This window comes from Octopus bimaculoides, chromosome 21 (genome assembly GCF_046866305.1).
Source record: "Octopus bimaculoides isolate indiv1 chromosome 21, ASM4686630v1, whole genome shotgun sequence".
Lineage (NCBI taxonomy): Eukaryota > Metazoa > Mollusca > Cephalopoda > Octopoda > Octopodidae > Octopus > Octopus bimaculoides.
Window position 1 is genome coordinate 19,899,796 of NC_142948.1, and position 23,716 is coordinate 19,923,511.

Here is a 23,716-nt window from a genome sequence, read left to right on the forward strand (position 1 = left end):
GGGTGCCAGTCGTTGAATTTAGTTCGATTTCAATTTCACTTGCCTCAAAAGGTCTTCGCAAGCGGGGTTTAGTGTCCAATGAAGGAAAGGTACGTATAAGTGGACTGGCTACACCTCTGGCAGAAGCCTTGGATTTAGGTCTCACTTGGCTTGCCGAGTCTTCTCACGCACAGCATATTTCCAAAGGTCTCGGTCAGAAGTCATCGCGTTGGTGAGGCCCAATGTTCGAAGGTCTTGCTTCACCACCTCAGCCCAGGTCTTCCTGGGCCTACCTCTTCCACGGGTTCCCTCAACTGTTAGGGTTTGGCACTTTTTCAAGCAGCTATCCTCGTCCATTCTCGCCACATGTCCATACCAGCGCAATCGTCTCTCTTGCACACCACAGCTGATGCTTCTTATGTTCAGCTTTTCTCTCAAGATACTTACACTTTGGCGGGTATGCACACTGACATTACTCGTCCATCAGAGCATACTAGCTTCATTCCTTGCGAGCTTACGCATTTCCTCAGCTGTCACAGCCCATGGTTCACTGCCATGGAGCATGGCTGTTCGTACACATGCGTCATACAGTCTGCCTTTTATTCTGAGTGAGAGTCCCTTTGTCGCCAGCAGAGGTAAGAGCTCTCTGAACCTTGCCCAGGCTATTCTTATTCTAGCAGCTACGCTTTCAGCGCACCTACCCCCACTATTAACTTGGTCACCCAGATAGCGGAAGCTGTCAACTACCTCTAGTTTTTCTCCCTGGAATGAGACAGAAGTTGTTTCCTGTTTGTTTACAGTGTTTATTGCACCTGAACATCTGCCACATACAAAAACTAAATTCCTAGTTAACCTGCCTTTGATATTGCTGCACCTCTTATGTGTCCATAACTTGCACTGGGTACATCTTATAGAGTTACTACCTACTCCTTTTCTACATATTGAGCAGGGCCATCTACCTGAAGGGGTTTGTGTTTTATCTACCTTCCTACTCATTAGGACTTTGGTTTTAGCTAGATTGACTCTAAGGCCCTTCGATTCTAGTCCCTGCTTCCACACCTGAAACTTCTCCTCTAGTTCTGATAGTGACTCAGCAATTAGTACAAGGTCATCAGCATAGAGGAGCTCCCAGGGGCAACCTGTCTTGAATTCCTCTGTGATCGCCTGGAGGACTATGATAAATAGGAGGGGGCTGAGGACAGAACCTTGGTCGACTCCTACCTCTACCCGGAATTCATGACTGTACTCATTTCCAACCCTCACCTTACTGGCAGCATCTCTGTACATGGCTCGCACAGCTCTCACTAACCATTCTTCTATCCCAAGTTTCCTCATTGACCACCAGATAAGGGATCGGGGGACCCTGTCAAAGGCTTTCTCCATGTCAACGAAAGCCAGGTACAGAGGTTTATCCTTAGCTAGGTATTTCTCCTGCAGCTGTCTCACTAGAAATAAGGCATCAGTAGTGCTTTTACCTGGCACGAACCCAAACTGCATCTCATCTAAATTGATTCGCTCCCTAATTAGTTGGGCTATGACCCTCTCTGTAACTTTCATAACCTGATCTAACAGCTTGATGCCTCTGTAATTATTTGTATCTAAAGCGTCACCTTTACCTTTGTAGCAGTTGACTATGATGCTGCTACACCAGTCATTGGGTATGACTCCTTCGTGTATCACCTGGTTCGTAATACGGGTGACTAGGCTATAGCCAACACTGCCAGATATTTTGAGCATCTCTGCAGTGATTCCTGATGGGCCGGGGGCTTTCCAGGTCTTCATACTCTTAATTGCTTTATCTACCCTGGTACTATCAACTCGGATAGCTGGACCCTCTATTGGGTCGACATACGGCAGGCTCTCTTCCTCCCATTCATTTTCTTTATTAAGCAATCTATCATAGTGGCATCTCCAGACCTCTTTCTTTGCATCCTCATTTAGTGCAAGCGTACCATCATCCATGCGAACACATTTCTCTCCTACAACATCACTATTCTCTCTCCTACACTGTCTTGCAACACGAAATACCTCGAGTCTTTGGTCCTCACGGCGCAGAACATTGGCAAATCTTTTCTTATCTGCTTCCCCTCTGGCTAAATAAACCTGTCGCCTAGCCTCCCTTCTGGCACATTGGTACAATTCCCTGCTACCACCGTTCTTCCAGTCCTTCCAAGCCTGTTTCTTTTGTCTAATAGCCCTGTCTACCTCCTTGTTCCACCACCACGTTACTCTGGGTCGAGAGGGGACCTTACACCACCCACAGATCTGGTCGGTGGCTTTCAACAGGTTGTCCCGCAGAAATCTCCAATTGTCTTCCACGTTGTATGATGCTATATCCCCTTCTATTTCGTTAAATGCTTCAAGTAACTTGTCTCTAAGTCTCTGTCCATTTGCAGGGTCTTTAAGCTTCCACACCCTTCCCCTCCAAGCCGGTCTAATTCTGGGCTCCCATTTTGCCTCGATCCCAAAGTCGCTAACTACTAATCTATGTTGTGGGGTACATTCTTCGCCAGGGTAGGTTTTGGCATTTATAAGCCACCCTCTTTCCCTATTTCTGGCGAGGATGTAGTCTATTTGGCTAGAGTGTCTGCCGGAGCGGTAGGTGACTAGGTGACTGGCAGGTTTCCTGAAGTTGGTATTGAAAACCATAAGATCGGTTGCATCACAGAACTCCAGCAGTCTGGTTCCCTCCTCGTTGCGGGAACCGAAGCCATAGCCTCCATGTATGCCATGGAAGCCTGCAGCACGACGTCCGACATGACCATTGAAGTCTCCAGCCACAAAGAGAAGGTCCCTGTCACTCGTCGACGAGGTAGTTTGCAAGAGGGTGTCATAGAATTGGTCTTTCAGACCATCTGGTAGCCCCGGTTGAGGTGCATAGGCTGAGATGACAGTAGCTAATCTATGATGAAGCACTAGTCTAATCTTAAGTACTCTGTCACTTACTCTAACGACCTCGATTACCTTATCCACCTATTTCTCCGCTAGAAGTATTCCTACGCCCCCAACCCCGTCAGTGTTCCCTGCTCAGAAAATCTTGTACCTGTGTTCTGTATAAATTAAGAAATAGAGCCAAATGCAGGTGTTATTCAAACCTTTATACTTCCGACATATGTTTCAAAGAAAACATTGATATTATTCCAGAGGGAATAAAATGATGTAAAACAATGCAATTATCTCATCAGGAAAAAAAAAAGAGAGAAACAAAACACATTAATAAGCCATTTTAACTGAATGTGATTACCGTGTATATGATGAAGGGGAACACTGGCAAGTTATTTTCTAAAAAACCATTAATAGATTTAATGTCAAAGGCAATTTAAAGAAAGAGAAGGAGGAGAAAGAAAGAAATTAACAGAAAATTAAGAGTGGAGAAATATAGTGTGATAGATGAATGGGAATAAAGCTTAAAAGCATGGAAATAGATATATGTAGTAGAAATGAAATGTAAGAAGACAATTAAAGGTCAAATTTTATAGATTGGTTGAAATTATTGATGGGAACTAAAGGTATGTTTTTACCAATGTTTACAACGATAAACGCGTTCTTTAAACATGTTTACAAGAGAATTCTCTGAGAACAGGACGAGAAATTGTTCTTCATTACAGAGTGGAAAAAAAGATTTACCTTTATCATGTGGGAAGGATCTAGATAGAATATTCCATTCCAAATCAAATTGTTTATGTTCCTTTAGAGACCAAATTAATTTACTAAGCCCAATATTGTTGCATTTATTGATATGCCTCAATGTACAGTAATGGTTAGATATTCTTTGCGACAACTGAGACGATGAACTACCTATGTAAATCTTTTTGTCTGCTCTGTAACGAAGAACAATTTCTCATCCTCTTTTCAGAGAATTCTCTAGTAAACACATTTAAAGAACGTATTTATTGTTGTAAACATTGGCAAAAACATACCTTTACTTGTACACAAAGAAATTTCAACCAATCTATAAAATTTGACCTTTAACTGTCTTCTTACATTTCATTTCCACTATATATATCTATTTCTATGCTTTTAAGTTTTATTCCCATTCATCTATCGCACTATATTTCATCGCTCTTAATTTTCTGTTAATTTGTTTCTTTCTCCTTCTCTTTCTCTAAATTGCCTTTGATCTTAAATCTATTAATGGTTTTTAAAAAAATAACATGCCAACATTCCCCTTCATCATATATGTGGTAATCATATTCAGTTAAAATGGCTTACTGATGTGTTTTGTTTCTCTTTTTTTTTTCCTGATGAGATGATTGCATTGTTTTACATCATTTTTTCCCTCTGGAATATCAATGTTTCCTTTGAAGCATATCTCGGAAGTATAACGATTTGAATAACACCTGCGTTTGACTTCATTTCTTAATTTATCTGTTATAAAAAAACATTTCACTAAACCTTGGAATTTCTACCCTTATTTCTACCTGTAATATCCTTGGAACTTATGTGAATTTTTGCTACCCTGGTAATAATTTTTTTTTTTTCTGTGGTATTTGTACACATTGAAAAAATACATACATACATACATATATATATATATATGTATATATATATACATATACATACACATATATAACAGAACACAAAGGCTATTTTAAATTTATTACAGCCGTTTTGGTGGGAATGTGTGTGCACATGTAAATATGTGAGTGTTTCTGTATAGAAATGTCTAAGTGTAGGTATGTATATATTTGTGTGTGTGTGTGTCTATCATCATCATCGTTTAACGTCCGCTTTCCATGCTAGCATGGGTTGGACGATTTGACTGGGGACTGGTGAACTGGATGGCTACACCAGGCTCCAATCTGATTTGGCAGAGCCTCTACAGCTGGATGCCCTTCCTAACGCCAACCACTCCAAGAGTGTAGTGGGTGCTTTTACGTGCCACCAGCACAAAGGCCAGTCAGGCAGTACTGGCAACAGCCACGCTCAAAATGGTGTATTTTACATGCCACCTGCACAGGAGCCAGTCCAACGGCACTGGCACGATCTTGCTCGAATGTCTTTACACATGCCACCGGCACAAGTACCAGAAAGGCGACGCTGGGCACAGGTGCCATCACGATTTTGCTTTCGCTTGCTTAACAGGTCTTCACAAGCCTAGTTTCGTGTCCTGCATAGGAGCCAGTCCAGCGGCACTGGCAATGATCTCATTTGAATGTCTTTACACGTGCCACCGGCACAAGTGCCAGGAAGGCGACGCTGGGCACAGGTGCCATCAGGATTTTGCATTCGTTTGCCCCAACAGGTTTTCACAAGCCAAGTTTCGTGTCCAATGAAGGAGATGGCATTGGCATGGGTGCCAGTCATCGAATTTAGTTCGATTTCGATTCAGATTTCACTAGCTTCAATAGGTCTTCGCAAGTGGAGTTTTGTGCCCAATGGAGGAAGGTACGCATAAGTGGGCTGGCTACATCCCTGGCAGAAGCCTTGGATTTAGGTCTCACTTGGCTTGCCGGGTCTTCTCGCGCACAGTGTATTTCCAAAGGTCTCGGTCAGAAGTCATCGCCTCGGTGAGGCCCAATGTTCGAAGGTCGTGCCTCACCACCTCATCCCAAGTCTTCCTGGGTCTACCTCTTCCACAGGTTCCCTCAACTGCTAGGGAGTGGCACTTTTTCACACAGCTATCGTCATCCATTCTTGCCACATGACCATACAAGCACAATCGTCTCTCTTGCAAACCACAACTGATGCTTCTGAGGTTCAACTTTTCTCTCAAGGTACTTACACTCTGTCTAGTATGCACACTGACATTACACATCCATCGGAGCATACTGGCTTCATTCCTTATGAGTCTACGCATGTCTTCAGCAGTCACAGCCCATGTTTCACTGCCATGAAGCATGGCTGTTCGTACACATGCATCATACAGTCTGCCTTTTACTCTGAGAGAGAGACCCTTTGTCACCAGCAGAGGTAAGAGCTCGATGAACTTTACCCAGGCTATCCTTATTCTAGCAGCTACACTTTCAGTGCACCCTCCCCCATTACTAACTTGGTCCCCTAGATAGTGGAAGCTATCAACTACCTCTAGTTTTTCTCCCTGGAATGTGGCAGAAGTTGTTTTCTGCACGTTTCCAGTGTTTATTGCTCCTGAGCATCCGCCACATACAAAAACTATCCTTCCAGTTAACCTTCCTTTGATATTGCTGCACCTCTTATGTGTCCAAAGCTTGCACTGGGTGCATCTTATAGAGTTTCTACCTACGCCTTTTCTACAGATCTAGCAGGGCCATCTACCTGAAGGGGTTTGTGTTTTGTCTACCTTCCTACTTATTAGGACTTTGGTTTTAGCTAGGTTGACTCTAAGGCCCTTCGATTCTAGTCCCTGCTTCCACACCTGAAACTTTTTCTCTAGTTCTGATAGTGGCTCAGGAATTAGAGCAAGGTCATCAGCATAGAGGAGCTCCCAGGGACATCCAGTCTTGAATTCCTCTGTTATTGCCTGGAGGTCTATGATAAATGGGAGAGGGCTGAGGCCTGAACCTTGGTGGACCCCTACCTCTACCCGGAATTCTTCAATGTACTCGTTGCCAACCCTCATCCGTCAAATGTAAATAATGTACATAATTTCTCATCTCTTAAATATAGAACTGTATGAATAAAATTGTTTGGGTTAGATTTACAATATATATATATACATGTATACAATTAAATAGAGAGAGAGAGAGAGAGAAAAGACTGAAAATTTTCAGATGATAAATATTCAAGAATAGATATATAGATATTTATACATTAACAGAGCAAACTTACACATAGTAGAAAGACAGAAATATAAAGGCAGAGAACGTATGGTGTTACATGTCCATATCACCACACCTTCTTCCCCTTTAAATTTCCGTGTCTTTGTAAGTTTGCTCTTTTAATGTATAAGTAACTATTCCAAACCTTGAGACCTGTAGGCAACCAACTACAGGCAAATAACAACATGCATTATAAAAGAACCAAGTGAAACGAGTTTGTTGAGCTAGGTACCTTTTGGAAAGTCACCTGACGCGACACATCTGCACTGAAGGATGCACCACAACCAGTTGTCCAGAATGTCACCTGTGAGGGACCAATGCAAGATATGTCAAAATGATTGTTTTGATTAATAAAGAATTTCATGAATTCCATTTTCTCTTTCTCTCGTTTGTTATATAAATAACTATGTATTTATACTTGAATATTCATCCTCTGAAAATTTTCAGTCTTTGCTTTCTCTCCATTTAATTGTACACAGGTATATATATATTGTATATCTAACCCAAGAAGCTTTATTTGTTTATTTGCATCATTATCTCCATATCTACTCACCTGAATTCCTCTTGTAGCCCAGTAGACTTGGTCCTCGGTAAAGGTTTCGGAGTGTAAGTTCAAATCATTTCAGTGCTGCTAAGTGTTTTCAATATTGAGAATCTCTGGATCTCATCTGTTTATTCTCTCTCTTTCTCTCTCTGTGTGTGTGTGTGTGTGTGGAATTCAAGACAGGATACCCCTGGGAGCTCCTATATGCTGATGGCCTTGCACTAATTGCTGAGTCACTACCATAGCTAGAGGAGAAGTTTCAGGTGTGGAAGCAGGGACTAGAATCGAAGGGCCTTAGAGTCAACCTAGCTAAAACCAAAGTCCTAATAAGTAGGAAGGTAGACAAAACACAAACCCCTTCAGGTAGAAAAGGCATAAGTAGAAACTCTATAAGATGTACCCAGTATAAGCTATGGATACATAAGAGGTGCAGAAATATCAAAGGAAGGCTAACTAGGAAGATAGTTTTTGTATGTGGCAGATGCTCATGAGCAATAAACACTGAAAATGTGCAGAGAACAACTTCTGCCAAATTCCAGGGAAAAAAACTAGTAGTTGATAGCTTCTGTTACCTAGGTGACCAAGTCAGTAGTGAGGGAGGGTGCGCTGAAAGTGTAGCTGCTAGAATAAGAATAGCCTGGGCAAAGTTCAGAGAGCTCTTACCTCTGCTGGTGACAAAGGGCCTGTCGCTCAGAGTAAAAGGTAGACTGTATGACACATGTGTATGAACAGCCATGCTACATGGCAGTGAAACATGGGCCGTGACTGCTGAGGACATGCATAAGCTTGCAAGGAATGAAGCCAGTATGCTCTGATGGATGTGTAATGTCAGTGTGCATACCCGACAGAGTGTAAGTATCTTGAGAGAAAAGTTGAACCTAAGAAGCATCAGTTGTGGTATGCAAGAGAGACGATTGCGCTGGTATGGACATGTGGCAAGAATGGATGAGTGTAGCTGTGTGAAAAAGTGCCACACCCTAGCGGTTGAGGGAACCTGTGGAAGAGGTAGGCCCAGGAAGACCTGGGATGAGGTGGTGAAGCACGACCTTCGAACATTAAGCCTCACTGAGGCAATGACTAGTGACCGAGACCTTTGGAAATATGCTGTGCGTGAGAAGACCTGGCAAGACAAGTGAGACCATAACCCGTGGCCTTTAGCAGGGGTGTAGCTAGCCCACTTATGCATACCTTTCCTTCTTTGGACTCAAAACTCTGCTTGTGAAGGTCTGATGAGGCAACTGAAATTGAAATCGAACCAAATTTGACGACTGGCACCCATGCCAACCTTCCTTCATTGGACACTAAATTTTACTTGCGAAGACCTGTTGGGGCAAGTGAAATCGAAATTGAACCAAATTCGATGACTGCCAGTGGAGCGCTAACAGCACCAGCCGAGCAGGATCATTGCCAGAGTAGCTGTCTGGTTTCCATGCCGGTGGCACATAAAAAGCACCATTTGAACGTGATCGTTACCAGTGTCGTATTACTGGCACATGTGCCGGTGGCATGTAAAAGCACCCACTACACTCTCGAAGTGGTTGGCATTAGGAAGGGCATCCAGCTGTAGAAACTCTGCCAGATCAGACTGGAGCCTGGTGCAGCCATCTGGTTCGCCAGACCTCAGTCAAATCGTCCAACCCATGCTAGCATGGAAAGCGGACGTTAACACATTTCCGCTGATATACCCTCCAGCCTTCATCAGGTATCTTGGGGAAATTTGGAACCTGAATTCTCATTCCTAAGGTACTTTTCAATGTTATTATTATTATTATTCAGGTCACTGCCTGCAATCGAACTTGGAATCTTGGGGTTAGTAACCTGCCCGTGGGCATATGGCGTAGTGGTTAAGAGCGCAGGCTACTAACCCCAAGATTCCGAGTTCGATTGCAGGCAGTGACCTGAATAATAATAACATCGAAAAATACCTTAGGAATGAGAACCCAGGTTTGAAATTTCCCCAAGATACCTGATGAAGGGTGGAGGGTATATCAGCCGAAATGTGTTAACAACAAACAAGATGAGGACAAATATCCGTCAAATGTAAATAATGTACAATTTTAATCATTTATTTACATCATTCTCTGTCCCTCTCTCTCTCTCTCTCTCTCCCTCTCTCTCTCTCCCTCTCTCTCTCTCTCTCTCTCTCTCTCTCTCTCTATATATATATATATATATATATATACATATAAAAAGTACAAAATGGGACAAGAACGCAAAACATCCAGGCAGTTAGGTGATACAAAAAAAGGACAACAAAACATCTAGATAGATGATACAGAGAAAGCAAGGACAGGTCATTCCGAGTTTTCTTTTCTCATTCAAGTTCTAGATTATCTTTGCAATTTTGGCTGGTTATACTCGAGATTGTTCCAATCTGGCCAGCCCCAAGGAAAAACTAAGTTAAGAGCATTAGATTCCTTGGAAGAAAGCAGCGAATGTATACAAAAACAAGGATGGATAAAAAACAAAAAAAAACAGAGAATGTTACACAAATACAAATAACAGGACATAACAACAGGTGTCTTTCGACTAAGGATGAATTAAATTAAGATTTCACAGGCACAGGGAGGAATATAGATGTTGCACAGACAGCGGCTGAACTGAGAAAGAAATGTCAGGCTTGGTTGAACAGCCTGAGGAGAGAAGAGAGAGAGGTAGAGGCAGAGGGACAAGAATTAAGGAGGGGCAAGAAAAAATGACAGGGACACAGTGAAGTGAAGAGAGGAGGGAAAGTGAGCATGAAGAGAAGGCAAGGAAATGTGAGAGAGGGGAAACGAAAAAACGAAGAGTGGAATGAACGAAGTAAGCATGAAAGGGCTGATAGAAAGAAAGAAAGAATAAAAGAAAGAATAGAGTCGTACAAGATTTAGATAAATATATACTTACATATAAGAGACCAAAGTGTATGTACGCAAAAATACAAAATGGGACAAGGACACAAAACATCCAGACAGTTAAGTGATACAAAAAGGGGACAACAAAACATCCAGATAGACGATACAAAGAAAACAAGGACGGGTCATTCGGAGTAGCACGCTGATGATTCAACCTAACAATCCAAAGAGAAAGAAGACTTTCCATTTCTTCAAAGATTTTGCCTCTTTTCTTAAACATGATCAATGGCATCATCTTGCCATCAGAGGCCATGCAGGTGAAAATCATAACCTTGGCAGGATCTTTGCTCCTGAAAATGACATTTTTGGCTCTCTCATGAGCATCTGGAGCCAGAATGCAGCTGTTGTGCTTGTTTGTGTGTGTGTCTTGTGTGAAATTCACATCTCTGTAAAAGATCATCCCAGGATTAATGTTTCACTTTGCTCAAGATGATCTTCACCTTCTCCAACCTTCTAACCTTTTGTCCTTGAATAACAAGGTACCTCACAGGCCTCATGCATGATCTCATTTTCAAGTCTTTTATCATCACTCATTGAACTGTCATAGCTGAAACTCCTCTCTCACATGCCAAGCTTCTTGTGGACTGATTTGGATCTCTTTTGATTGATCTCTTCAACTTCAGATTGAAATGATGATCCCTCTTGCAGTTATGACCTCCTGATCCAGTTTTCCTCTCTACTATTCCCTCTATGTCAAAGTTGTTCACAATTCTCTTGATGGTTCTTGAATAGATTTTGAAGATGAAAGCCAGAGAATGAATGTTGGCACCATCACTGAAAGCCTAGATGATCTTAGTCCTCTCAACATTGCTCAGTTGGGAAGACATGATGAGGCTGGCACAAAATGACTTTTGCCTGTTTTATTTTTAGCTACATCTCTCAATAGGTATTTCACTGATTCTTACAAAAACTGGTGTCAGTATTGCCAGATGTCTTATCAGGAAAACACAGAAAATTACAAATGGAATAGTTTATTGGTTTTAAGAATTTTAAGAATTTGTGAACGTGACAATTTTGCTGGTATGCCCAGTATATATATATATATATATATATATATACACACACACACACATATCATCATCATTGTTTAACATCTGTATTCCATGCATGCATGGGTAGGATGGTTGACAGGAGCCGGACAGGTATAAGGCTTCCGAAGACTATTGTGTCTGTTTTGGCAGGGTTTTTATGGCTGGATGCCCTTCCTAACACCAACCACTCAGGCGAATGGACTCAGTGCTTTTTATGAGACAATAGTACAGGCAAGGTTAGTTTTGGCATGATTTTTATGGCTAGATGCCCTTCCAAATGCCAACCATTTTACAGCGTGAACTGGATGCTTTTTATGTGGCACCAAGATCACCAAGTAATTCAAAGAATTTTAAGAGGGGCAGAGGCATTTGAGGAGGGAACTTGTGTCAGAGGATGAAAGGTTAGAGTGTGACAGAGACAGAGAGGCAGAATTATGAATAAGTGGGAAAGGAAGCTAAGTTTTTAATCTTTGTCTTATTTTATTCTAATGTAATGCCATTTAATCTCTCACTCACATTCATCATCCTGCCCACCTGATTTCATATATATATACACAGGTAGATGTAAGTATGTACATACATGTACGTATATATGCATATACTCATTTATTTTTTGTATTACATGATTGAACGCTACGCGTCCTCCTTGCAAGTAAGTTTTTAAACTATATGTTTTTGACGCGACTCTGTCTACCTTTGTATCTTTCTCTCCCCCTCTCGTTCTTCCATCTGTTGTTCTCCGCCTCTCTCCTTCTCTACTATATCTCTTTCTTTCTTCCTGTCTCTATTTGCTCACCTATCTTCTACTTCATCCCCCTTTTTTCTCCCTCTACCACTCTTTCTCCTCACCCATTGCTGGTCACGTGTCCGGTTACTTATCTTTCTTTCATATCTTCGCTTTCGCGAAGCTAGCACGAACAATTCTTCGTCTCCTTTCTAGTTCATTGCTTTACAGCGTTCAGCACATATATTTTTTTCACGTCTGGCCGTATAGCTTTCTTGTTTGTTCTCACTGTTTCGTTTTCTTGTTTTGTTTTCTGTCCGCCACTACATTCCTCCACGTTACAAATTTAATTTGAATTAATTTTAATTTAAATTTAATTTGTGGTCCGTGGGAAGAGCCATTTTAACAATGCGTCCTGACCTACTCTTCGAAACGCCTGTGTTAGAATGGGGGCAGCTGATGAAGGAGAAGTTCTCTATGTGGCCCGTGTGTTTTCTGTACTCGTTTATCATTTTGTCTACGCTTTGTTTGCAATGTCCTGTACCCAAATATACATCTATATATACAGGTAGATGTAAGTACTCACTGGTTTGATTTCCACTCATTTATTATATTTTGTTTTCCAAAATTTTTGTTGCTTTTGCAATCTTGTCAATGGATGTTGACTGTTTGTTATTGGAGCAGTGTTACTTTTGTCTGTTTGTGCGCATGTGTGTGCATCAGCATGCATGTGTGCTTGTACATGCACATGTATGTGTATGCATGTGTGTATGTACATACGTAATTATGTATATATTTTGCATATTCATGTGTTTGTGTACCTTTGTCTCCTTGTGTGTGCGTGTTTGAGTGTGGCTTATGCATATGTGGAGTGTGATTCTGCCTCCTTTGTGTATGTGTGTGTGTGTGTGTGTGTGCGCATGCTTGTCTATCTGTATTACTATGTACCTATCTATCTATTTACCTATGTATCTATCTGTACACCTACATATCCATTTACTTATATATATATATATATATATATATATATATACACAGGCACAGCAATTACTGTGTGCTAAGTAGCTTGCTTACCAACCACATGGTTCCAGGTTCAGTCCCACTGTATGGCACCTTGGGCAAGTGTCTTCTAGTATAGTCTGAGGCCAACCAAAGCCATGAGTGGATTTGGTAGATGGAAACTGGAAGAAGCCTGTCGTATATATATGTTCGCGTGTGTGTGTGTGTCTGTGTTTGTTCCCATAACATCACTTGACAACTGATGCTGGTGTGTCTACGTCCCTGTAATTAAGCAGTTCAGCAAAAGAGAATGACAGAGTAAGTACTAGGCTTACAACGAATAAGTCCTGGGATTGATTGGCTTGACTAAAGGCAGTGCTCCAGCAAGGCCACAGTCAAATGACTGAAACAAATGGGGAATGTTTCATTTATGAGAATGTACTCCATATTTGTCTGAGTGATGAGTCCTTTGGGTACTTGGATAAAATGTGAATGTCAAGTCAGCCCGTTGGTAGAATATGGAGGACTGTTTTTTGTCATCATATTGCCTCAAGTATTCATTTAATCTCTCCACAATACTTCTAGATATCTCTTCAATGTATGCTGTGTTCTTGTCTTTACAAGCACCCTCTATGCACTTTATGCTGTTGACAACATTTCTAGTTCTACAGTTAATGCCAGGGTTAATCTTACATACCACGCAGTTCTCATTAATGCATGTGGTATTTTCAAAGATATACGTCCTACATAACTATGATCTGATGGAGCTCCCTGACTTTTCAACAATCTTAATGTCGCGTTTGGTCTCCTTCAAAGCTTTCCTAAATCTATGGGCTAGTTCCCCATGGGGTGTGGCTTCTTCAAACATCATACCTTGATATTTGTCATCCCTGTACCATGTGTTTACCTTGTTTGCTTTGTCACAAACTCTTTGTATACTATTCCAGGCTTTACCTCTGTATCTAGGGCAGGTATCACTGGCTTATATGTAATGACATATAATGCTATCTAACTTCTTTCTAGCTCCCCTGTATACATGAACCCTATCTTTCTGGTCATATCCAGAGAATTGCATGCAGTGCATGAAGTTCTGTATATGTTTCCTTGTTTCATAGGTTTCACATAGGGGGTACACATTATTCATTATCCTAAGTCTGCTATCAGTATGTTGATTTTTGTACTGTGTGACAAAGCTGAGAAGCTATGGATTTCATGTAATAAGAAGTTATGGATTTCATGTAATAAGAGCGGAGAGGCTGCACTCTGTTGTTTACAGTCTCTAACCAAAGTTTAGTATCGAAGACAGGGAGTCTATTGTTAGGGTGCCTAGTGGGGTAATCTATAGTTACCTTGATACTTTAGTGGATTGAGTTAGCTATGTGTTGGATGCTCTCCATTATGCTCCTCTTGATTTCTACACTACATTTACTAGGGTTTGTCCTAACTAGAATATCAATGTTACATATATATATATATATATATATATATATATATATATATATATATATTTGTGTGTGTTCTCATGTGGAATGATGATGACAGGTGTATGTTGAGGGAAGAAGAATACAGCGGTGGCGATGATGACAACAGTGCATAAGAGGCCTTGGACAGGATAGCAGCCTGCCTAACTTTTCCTCATCCATTCTGGTGCCTATTTCATTGGAACAACAAGATCAATGAAGGTAGAATAATTTGTTTTTCAGAGTCATAATAAAATGTCTGCAATGGATCTGAACTTTCAAACAATGAACTGATAGTTCACAATGGCAACTATCTGCCTGGTCATTTTACCTCTACTTACATGAGCAACAAGGTAACCACCACAGTCACTTATCTTTTAAAAATAGTAGATAAATCTAATCAATTTACACCCTACCAGCTTAAGATGGCAAGGACATTGCATAATGTTATAGTACAACATAGACTATATTAAGAAAAGAAAAGAGTAACTGCTCATGGCTTGAATGTGTTTGCTCATAGGTTTACTCGGTTAGAGTTGACCTTGGGCTAAACAACAACCACAACTTACAACTGAGAAATTGGGAGTCAAGAAAATTTTGCTGGAGATATTGTCACTGTAGTGGTTTCACAATACAAACTTAGATAAGTACAATATAAACTGAGTGAGGAGAGGAGAGACTTCAAAAGCAAGCTGACAGTCTACAGAGCCATAGTTCTGCCAGCTTTGTTGTATGCCAGAGAAATGTGGACTATTTACAATAAGCATGTCAAAAATTTCAATAAATTCCACATGAACTACCTTTTCAAAATGCTGCAGATTTGATAGCAGGACAAAGTCCCAGAGTTCCTTAATTGCATGGTATTGCTTAATATGTACACTTTCCCATACAATGTCCAGCTGTGTTGGTCAGGTCATGCTGCCGGAATGGACAATAAATAACTTCTAAAATGTCTTTTCTATACCAAATTGGTAGTGAGAAAATGTTCAGTTAGTGGAAAATGTTCAGTTAGGTCACCTTTAAAAAACTTTGATATCTATCCATAATCTTGTGAAATCTTGATGAAATTTCAATAGAAAAGCTGCTAGGCATCTAAGCACACCAAGAGCAAAGTATAGAGTTACTACAGTATTAACTGAATCACAATAATATTGGGTCATCCCATAAACAATGCAGTTTTTTTATACTTCTTTTATTTTTCAAAATTAAGATAAACAAAGTTCTTTTTTAATCTAAAATATACTCTCCTTGATTTTCTACAATGCTTTTCCATCTATCTGGTAGACTTGCAAGGCCTCTCTTTCAAAATTCAGTTGCCCACAACGAAAAATACTCTTCCAGTACTGTTCTGACCTCGTCTACAGAATTCATATTTTTTCCATCCAAATGATTTTGAAGACTGGAATAAATGATAATCAGATGGGGCAATGTCCGGTGAATATGGTGGGTAGGGCATCATTTCTCATTCAAACTGCTCCAGCCTTTAGAATGTCATCCTTGGTTTATGTGGCCAAGCATTATCTTGATAGAAGAACACCTTTCATCTTGAAACCAAAAATGGTTGTTTTTCTTCTAGTGCCAACTTAAGCTGCTCACAGTAATTTCCTTTTTTATCATTTGGTTTTAGATTTAAAAGTTCAAAGTGGACTAAACCTTTCACATCCCACCAAACAGATAACAATACCTTACGTGGGTGAAGACTTTCTTTAGCCTGGGGTGCTGGTGTTTCTCCTTTCCCTACCCACTGTCTTCGGTGTTTGACATTTTTATAAAGAACCCATTTCTCATCACCAGTCACGATTCGGTCCAAAAAAGGTTCATTCATGAGACATAACAGCAAAGAACAGCATACATTCACTCTCTGCTCACGATTAGACTCAGAAAGTTTGTGAGGAACCTATTGACCCAATTTGCTGACTTTTCCGATGGCACACAGGTGTCAATGAATGGTTGAATGACCAACTCCAACTTCTCTGCTAGTTCCTCAACAGTTACGATGGGATTTTGTTCCACCAGGGTTTGCAGGACGTGCTCAACAAGCTCTACAGATCTTCCAAGATGAGGCTCGTCTTCTAGGCTGTAGTTTCCAGTTTGGAATTTCTGGAACCACCGTTGACACTGGCTTATGCTTATTGTCTGATCTCCATATACTGCATTAATATTCCTTGCATTTTCCGTTGCATTGTTGCCTTTATTGAACTCATAAAGCATAATATGCCGAATATGCTCCTCCGTTACTTCCATCATAGCTTTGAGAAAATAACTGCTAAAATCGAAATGCACTCTTCAAAACTTGCACTAAGAATAAGGTCAAGGTAAAATTACTACCTGCTTTTATAGCAAGTTGATGTAGGTAGTTTATCCCACCCCACTCCGACTTTTACTTTATGCATTTGAAAAAAACTGCATTATTTATGGGATGACCCAATATTAACTAAGCCACTATAATATTAACTGAGTCACTACGTTATTGACAGAGTCACTATAATAGTTTCAAATTTTGACACAAGGCCAGCAATTCCAGGGGAGAGGGCTAAGTTGATTACATCAACCACAATACACAACTGGTACTTATTTTATTGACCCCTTCTCCCACTCCAAAGGATGAAAGGCTAAGAAGACCTCAATGGAATTTGAACTCAGAATGTTAAGAGGGATGAAATGTTACTAAGCATTTTTCCCAGTGCAGTAACAATTCCACCAGCTTGCCACTTTAACAGCTGATACAATATTTGATTCCTGTAATGGGAATCAATATTCAATAGTTTCCCAATTGCTTATTTGTATCTCATCAAACATTTCTTTTACATTTTGCTATTTTAACATAATGATGATTTATTAGAGACTTTTACGAAGCTCGTCATCACTTATTCATGTTTGTCAAATATAATTAGCAGCATTAAAATTAACATCATCTGCTCAGTGAGCCACCTATTACATTCAAGTTAACTCTAAAGACAGCTAGAAAATGTAAATTACAGTCTCATCAAATACTTTTTTCTTTAGATCCTATCCATCCAATATTTCATATTTACATTCAATATTTAAAAGGACATCTTTGTTTTTTCAGGTTTAAACAATAACAAAATATAACAGAAACTATGAAAACAAAGAAATTCAAATCAGGTCATGGGTCAAATCTGTAACATTAGTAAAGAGACACTTACACAGAGCACAAAAAGGAATTCTACTCTCATATTGAGTTTGCAGGATTACTGTCTACAATGTCAAGACTTCAAATCATGCTACACTATAAGCAACATTCTACCATCAGAATTCAAAATATACCACATCATGCACAATAATCTAACTACTGCCATCCATGTGGTATTTCTCTAGTATTAATAATGGTTTCTTATATAGGTACAAAGTCAGAATTATGAGGAGGAAACAGTTAATTAAATTGATCCTAGTATCTGACTTGTACTTTATTTATAATTCCAGAAAAAATTAAAGGTAATGTTGACTTTGGTGGGATTTAAAGAATCAAAACTAATAGTATGAAAAATTTTGTCTAATGCTCTAATGATTCTATCAATCCTTGCCCTCTCTCCTAGTAATAATAATAATAATAATTTCTAACATAGGCAGCACAAAGTCTAATGTTTTGTGGGTAAGGTATAGTAAGGAATATTATGTAAACAGCAACTAGTAAATTGGCTATTTATTTTATCAAACATCTCTACTGTTTTTGTAATATACACCTCACATTACTGCTAATTCTTTTTCTTACCTTGAACAGCTCTAGCTGCTGTATTTTTTGCTGATCTTTCTCGTTCCCTCTTCAAAAAGCCACCTTCAATTACACCAAAGACAGCTGTATTTTTCAATTTCTGAAATTGAATAAGGATTAAAATACATTAGTATGTATATTTTCTTAATTTAACTGTTTTTCTTTTATGTATTTTTCAAACATTAAATCTTGTGAAGAGTTGCAAAAAAGTTCTACAGTTGAAAAATTCTCAAAAAAGAGAATATAACCCTCTTCAGACTAATTTTGTTTTGTTTATTTCCTATGTCCATAGAAAATTGCACTATAGCCTGCAAAAAGATCAGCTTTTTGCCTCTAAAAAGGTAAATTAATTTTAAGAGATCATTTCTTAATTTCCTGTACTGTATATACTTGCAAATAGGTCACATCAGTGGATAGGTTACACCCTTAGTTTGGGGCTGTCAAAGTAGGTATTTGCAGTTGACTCACAAATAGGCCACACTATAATCTGGAGAGTTACATGGCCCTTTTTTAATGCAAATATAATTCATATTTGTTAAATATCATCAAATATTAACCTGTATTTCAAAACTTTGCTTACAAATGTTAAAACATTTTGTGGAGGTGACTTCATGAAAGTAGTCTAATTGATAAATCAACTCTACAAAAACAATCAATAAGTATCAACTTGACAAGAAAAATGTCTAGAATTACAAATAGAAGAGAAAAATATGTTACATAAGAAAAGTGTTTACTTGTTAAAATATAGTTTTTAAACTTCATCGAGATTGAAACCCAAAAATTCTTCTTTATCACTATCACTGTCAAACATTCTTTTCATTTGTTCATCAGTTACTGTGTAGTCATCAGAGGCAAGGTCATAATAGTAGTTCAGCTCATCATCAGTTATGGTATGTTCATTTCCATCCACATTCTCTGTTTTTTCTGTGCTTGAACCAACCAAACCCTCAAACATCACATCATCTTCAGTGCCATCCATAGCATTTGAGATGCCACATTTTTTGAAGAACTTGATGATTAGTTCTTCAGGGATACTGTCCCAGGTTTTCTTCACCCATTCTACTACTAATCTCAATCCAGGTCTTTTCAATGAGCTACCTTTAGAAAATTCCTTTTCACCAGATATCATCTAAGATGTCCACAATTTTCGAATGTAAGTCTTGAAAGACTTATTTACTGAAACATCAAGTGGCTGCAAAAGAGAAGTACAACCACCAGGAATGACTACTTGCTTTGTTCATAATTCTTCAATTTACACCTTCATTAACTCACAGCAGTGTGAGTTAAACATGCAAGAAGACTTCTGGGTTTGAGTAAGGCCCCTGATCTTTACATCCAAACTTCATCCAACCAAATATTTGTTAAGCTTTCCTCCTTTAGGATGTACTTTCATAATAACATCTGGTGGAAAGGAATCCTTCGGCATATTCTTCCTTTTGAAGATAACCATTGGACAAAACTTTTTCCATCAGCTTGACAGACTAGCACAGCAGTAAGACATTGTTTCTCATGCCCTGTAGTTTTTACTCTGTCTACAGTTGCTTTGTTTCCCACTCTGTCTACAGTAGTTTTTCCCAACATTTCAAAATACATGGGAGTTTGATTTGTATTTCCAATATTTTCTAGGGAGAACTCAAACATTTTATGCTCCTTCAGAACAAACTTTTCAAAATTATGAATTTTTCATCAAAATTTTTTGGCAGTTTTTGAGTGATATGAGTTTTTTAGCGTAGTGTCACTCCACATCTATTCATAAATCTGGTACACCACCCTGCCGAGAATTTAATTGATACTTTGGGAGCAATATGAAGGGCTCTGGTAAGTATTGAAAGTCTGGTTACAGTGAGACTATTATTTCTGAAGTCTACGACCCAATCACACAATTCTTTTTCAAAATTTTGGTACAGAGATACTCCAAACCTTGCTGTTCTCTTCCAATTTGGCATTTCTTTAAGCTGTTCCTTCAGCTTCTTCCATCCTCTCACCACCTTTTCTGAAACACTAAACTCTCTTTCTACAGATCTATTTCCATGTTCTTCTGCATAATCCACCACTTTCAACTTAAAGCTTACTTCATAACTCTTTCTCTTACTCATGGTTAGGGTTTGCAATTATTAAAATTTTAAAACTAAAAGTCAGGATGAATCAATGTTGTCAAAAAGACCAATACGCAGCTTCTAGTTTCCGCTTTCCAGTAAACAGACACCACAAAATTGTTTCCATAACAACTTGAAAACTGAAAAGCCCAGGCCCAGGGCACATGCCTAGACTACTGATACACTGCTGTCTATTTGATATCCCTGTGGTGTCAAGTGGATAGGCCACACACCTGAATTTTATTGAAATTTTTGGTAGAAAAAGTGTGACCTATCCGTGAGTATATACGGTAATTATTTCCCCTCTTCGTTGAGCCATGCAACTGTTAGGTTGTTATTTCTTTCTCCAATTAATTGTAAAATTACAATTAATAGAAAATAATTTTTTACATGTCTCATACAGTAGATCACCCTTTAATTTTATGCTTTTGTGATAAAAGCTCCTAGAATCTCCAAACAGTAGTTAATCATCATTGTAAAGACACATCTTCATCATTAACCATTTAGAATGAGAGAAATTTCAGGTGATTCCACTGATCCATCACCCTTCCTTAGGTATCTGTCACCCTTGGACAATTTCTTTCTATGTCTGCCAGTTTGTTTTAATTAATTTATTTTTTGTACGATATTCATCCACATTAATGCTTACATTCTTTTACTCTTATTCTTATACTGGTTTAAGTTATTGAGCTATGGCCATGATGAGACAGTGCCTTTCAGGATTTTTTTCTCTTAGTTAATTTTAATCCTAATAGTTATCAATTTCTATCTGTCAAATAGCTAAGTACACCTTATGACTTACAGATTTATAAGGATACATTTCCTCCAGTTTATACAAACATACATACATGTATTCCACTCAGAAAGTATTGGTTAATGTAAGATTATAGTAAAAAACATTTGCCCAAAGTACCATATCAGACCAAATCTAGAATCATATATTTGTTAACCAAATTCCTCAACTACACAATCATGCCTGCATCTATATCTTTAGTTCCACCACCAGATCTATATAGAGACATTTATTTTCAGCCAGAGAATGTTTTCATAAAATAACAGAAAAAGAAAAGTGACAGAAAAAGAAACTGTGAACACTTACTGGTGACTTATTGTGGATTTGTAAGATTTCATCTAAAAAATCTAAAGTTCTATCCACAGATTTCTTGGTGCGTTTAGCAGTGCTACTCTGTTCAGTGTCACCATCACTGAGGGCTTGGTAAAAATCTGGCATCATAGCTTCCATTGATTTCATAAAAAACTCAACATCAACCTGCATATACAATATAAACAAATTAACTTTTGATTTGTTTCAGTTGTTTTTACAGAAGCAAATAGCCAAGAGAGTATGTGGGCATCTGTGGTACAACTAAAGTGAACCAAATTTCAACTGAGAATTGAAACTGTTTCACAAATTGAAGATGATTTAGCTGCTATTTTTCTGAACAAGAAATAGATTTTAACATATTAAGAGAGGTCTCTTGAAGTACTGCAGTCATAAGCTAAATCCTCTTCAGATTATATAAAATCTCACATAGTATATCACATAGATGGACTATTGTTGTTTAGCCCTAGATCTATGATTAAAGGTCCTTTAGTCATTTCCCAATGTTCTGCAGAGTTTGCGAATGATCTTCAGCAAGAGGACCAGAGGTTTGAGATGTTCCAGATTTCAAGACAGTGTGTCAGTGAAAAATGTGATGTTGTAGGAGAAAAGTGTGTTTGCATGGATGATAGTACACTTTTACTACGTGATTCTGCAGAGAAAGATGCATGGAAGTGACATATGAGAAGCTGATAAATTTGGAGAATGCATGGGAAGAGAGTTCTCCTAATGCAAAACCAATAGAAGGACCAGCTATCTGAGTTGACAGTAAACATAATAGATAAAGTAATTAAGGTCATGAAGACAGGGAAAGCCTCTGACTCATCAGGAATCACTGCTGAGATGATTAAAATGTCTGGTGGAGTGGGATACAACCTAGTCACCTGCATAGTTAATCAGGTTGTCCAGAAAGGGGTCATACCCAACAACAGCATAATAGCCAACTGCTACAAAAGTAACGGTGACACCTTAGACAAAAATAATTACAGAAGTATCAAAATGCTGAACCAGGCCATGAAAGTTACAGAAAGGGTCAGAGCCCAACTAATAATGGAGAAAGTTAATCTAGATGAGATGCAGTTTGGTTTTGCGCCAGGAAGAAGCATGATTGATGCTATTTTCCTAGTAAAGCAGAAGCATTCAACAAAGGATAACCCTCAATACTTGGCTTTTGTCAACATGGAGAAAGCTTTTGACAGGATCCCTCATTCCCTCATTTGGTGGTCAGTTTGGAAGCAAGGGACAGATGAGTGGCAAGTGAGAGCCATACAAGCCATGTACAGGGATGCAGTCAGAAATGTGAAAGTCAGCAATGAATTCAGTGTGCAGGCAGGAATTCACAAGGATTGTTTCTCAGCCTCCTCATGTTTGTCATTATCCTCCAGACCATAACAGAGGAACTTAAGAATGGTTACCCTTGTGAATTCCTCTATGCCGATGACCTTGTTCTTATAGTTGAATCTCTACCAGAATTACAGAAGAGCCTTAGAATTAATTTAGCAGAAACTAAGATACTAGTAAATAGTGAAGTAGACAAATTACTAAACCCTTCAAACAAATGACTCTGCTCAACATGTAGAAAAGGTGTAGGCTGAAATTCCATATAGAATACCCAGTACTATGGCCTCATAAGAGATGCAGTGGATTCACAGGAAGGTTAACAGAGAAAGTAGTCTTTATGTGTGGCAGATGTGCAGGTACAACAATCACTAGAAATGTACAGAAAATAGACTCCCTTAGAAGTAGTAAATAGTTCTGTTACCTAAGCAATAAAGTTAGCAGTAGTGGAGGAAGCTCTGAAAGCATAGTTGTTAGAATAAGAACTGCCTGAGCGAAGTTCAGAGAGCTGCTACCTTTGTTGGTAACAAAGGGTCTCTCTCTCTCTCTCTCTCTCTCTCTCTCTCTCTCTCTCTCTCTGAGTGAAAGGCAGATTGTATGATGTCTGTGTATGGACAGCTATGCTACATGGCAGTGAAACATGAGCTATGGTGACAGCAGATATGTGAAAGCTTGAAAGAAACAAAGCCATCAAGCTCTGCTGGATGTGTAATGTCAGTGTGCCTTTTTGATAAAGCATAAATGCCTTAAGAAAAAAATTGTGTAAGAGGCATCTGGTATGGTCAGGTGATGCATATGGATGAGGACAGCTGCATAAAGAAGTACTGATCACTGATTGTGGAGGGAACCTGTGGAAGAGGAAGACTTGGGATGAAGTAGTGAGAAATGATCTTCAGATGTTGAGCCTCACTGAGGAGATGACAAATAACTGAAACATCTGGCAATTTACTGCACTGGAGAAGACATGCCCAGCTAAGTAAAATCAAGACCATACAGGCCTGACCATCTATGCCCCCACCCACTCAAACACAAACACACAATCTGTCTGTCTCCCTCAGTCAAAACTCCCCGCAACC

General features: G+C 39.2%; 2 protein-coding genes across 16 annotated transcripts in view; one reads left to right on the forward strand and one right to left on the reverse strand.

Moving 5' to 3' along the window:
- LOC106883222 (queuine tRNA-ribosyltransferase accessory subunit 2) overlaps positions 1–23,716 on the reverse strand; it is an 84,052-nt gene that overhangs the window by 18,220 nt on the left and 42,116 nt on the right. For 9 of the 10 annotated variants that reach the window (XM_089338891.1, XM_089338897.1, XM_089338896.1 and 6 more), the window contains 3 exons: positions 21,300–21,470; positions 18,105–18,204; positions 6,952–7,023 (listed from right to left, as the gene is read on the reverse strand). In XM_089338891.1, coding sequence (XP_089195017.1) covers positions 6,952–7,023; positions 18,105–18,204; positions 21,300–21,470 — 343 coding nt within the window. The remainder of the gene's footprint in view (positions 1–6,951; positions 7,024–18,104; positions 18,205–21,299; positions 21,471–23,716) is intronic. The other variant, XM_089338895.1, reaches the window with a different exon arrangement.
- Positions 1–23,716, forward strand: part of LOC106883226 (uncharacterized) — a 60,764-nt gene that overhangs the window by 6,620 nt on the left and 30,428 nt on the right. For 3 of the 6 annotated variants that reach the window (XR_016237775.1, XR_016237771.1, XR_016237773.1), the window contains exon 2: positions 17,442–18,234. The exons of the other annotated variants lie outside the window; for them this stretch is intronic. The gene's annotated coding sequence lies outside the window, so the exon portion shown is untranslated. The remainder of the gene's footprint in view (positions 1–17,441; positions 18,235–23,716) is intronic. 6 annotated transcript variants of the gene reach the window in all.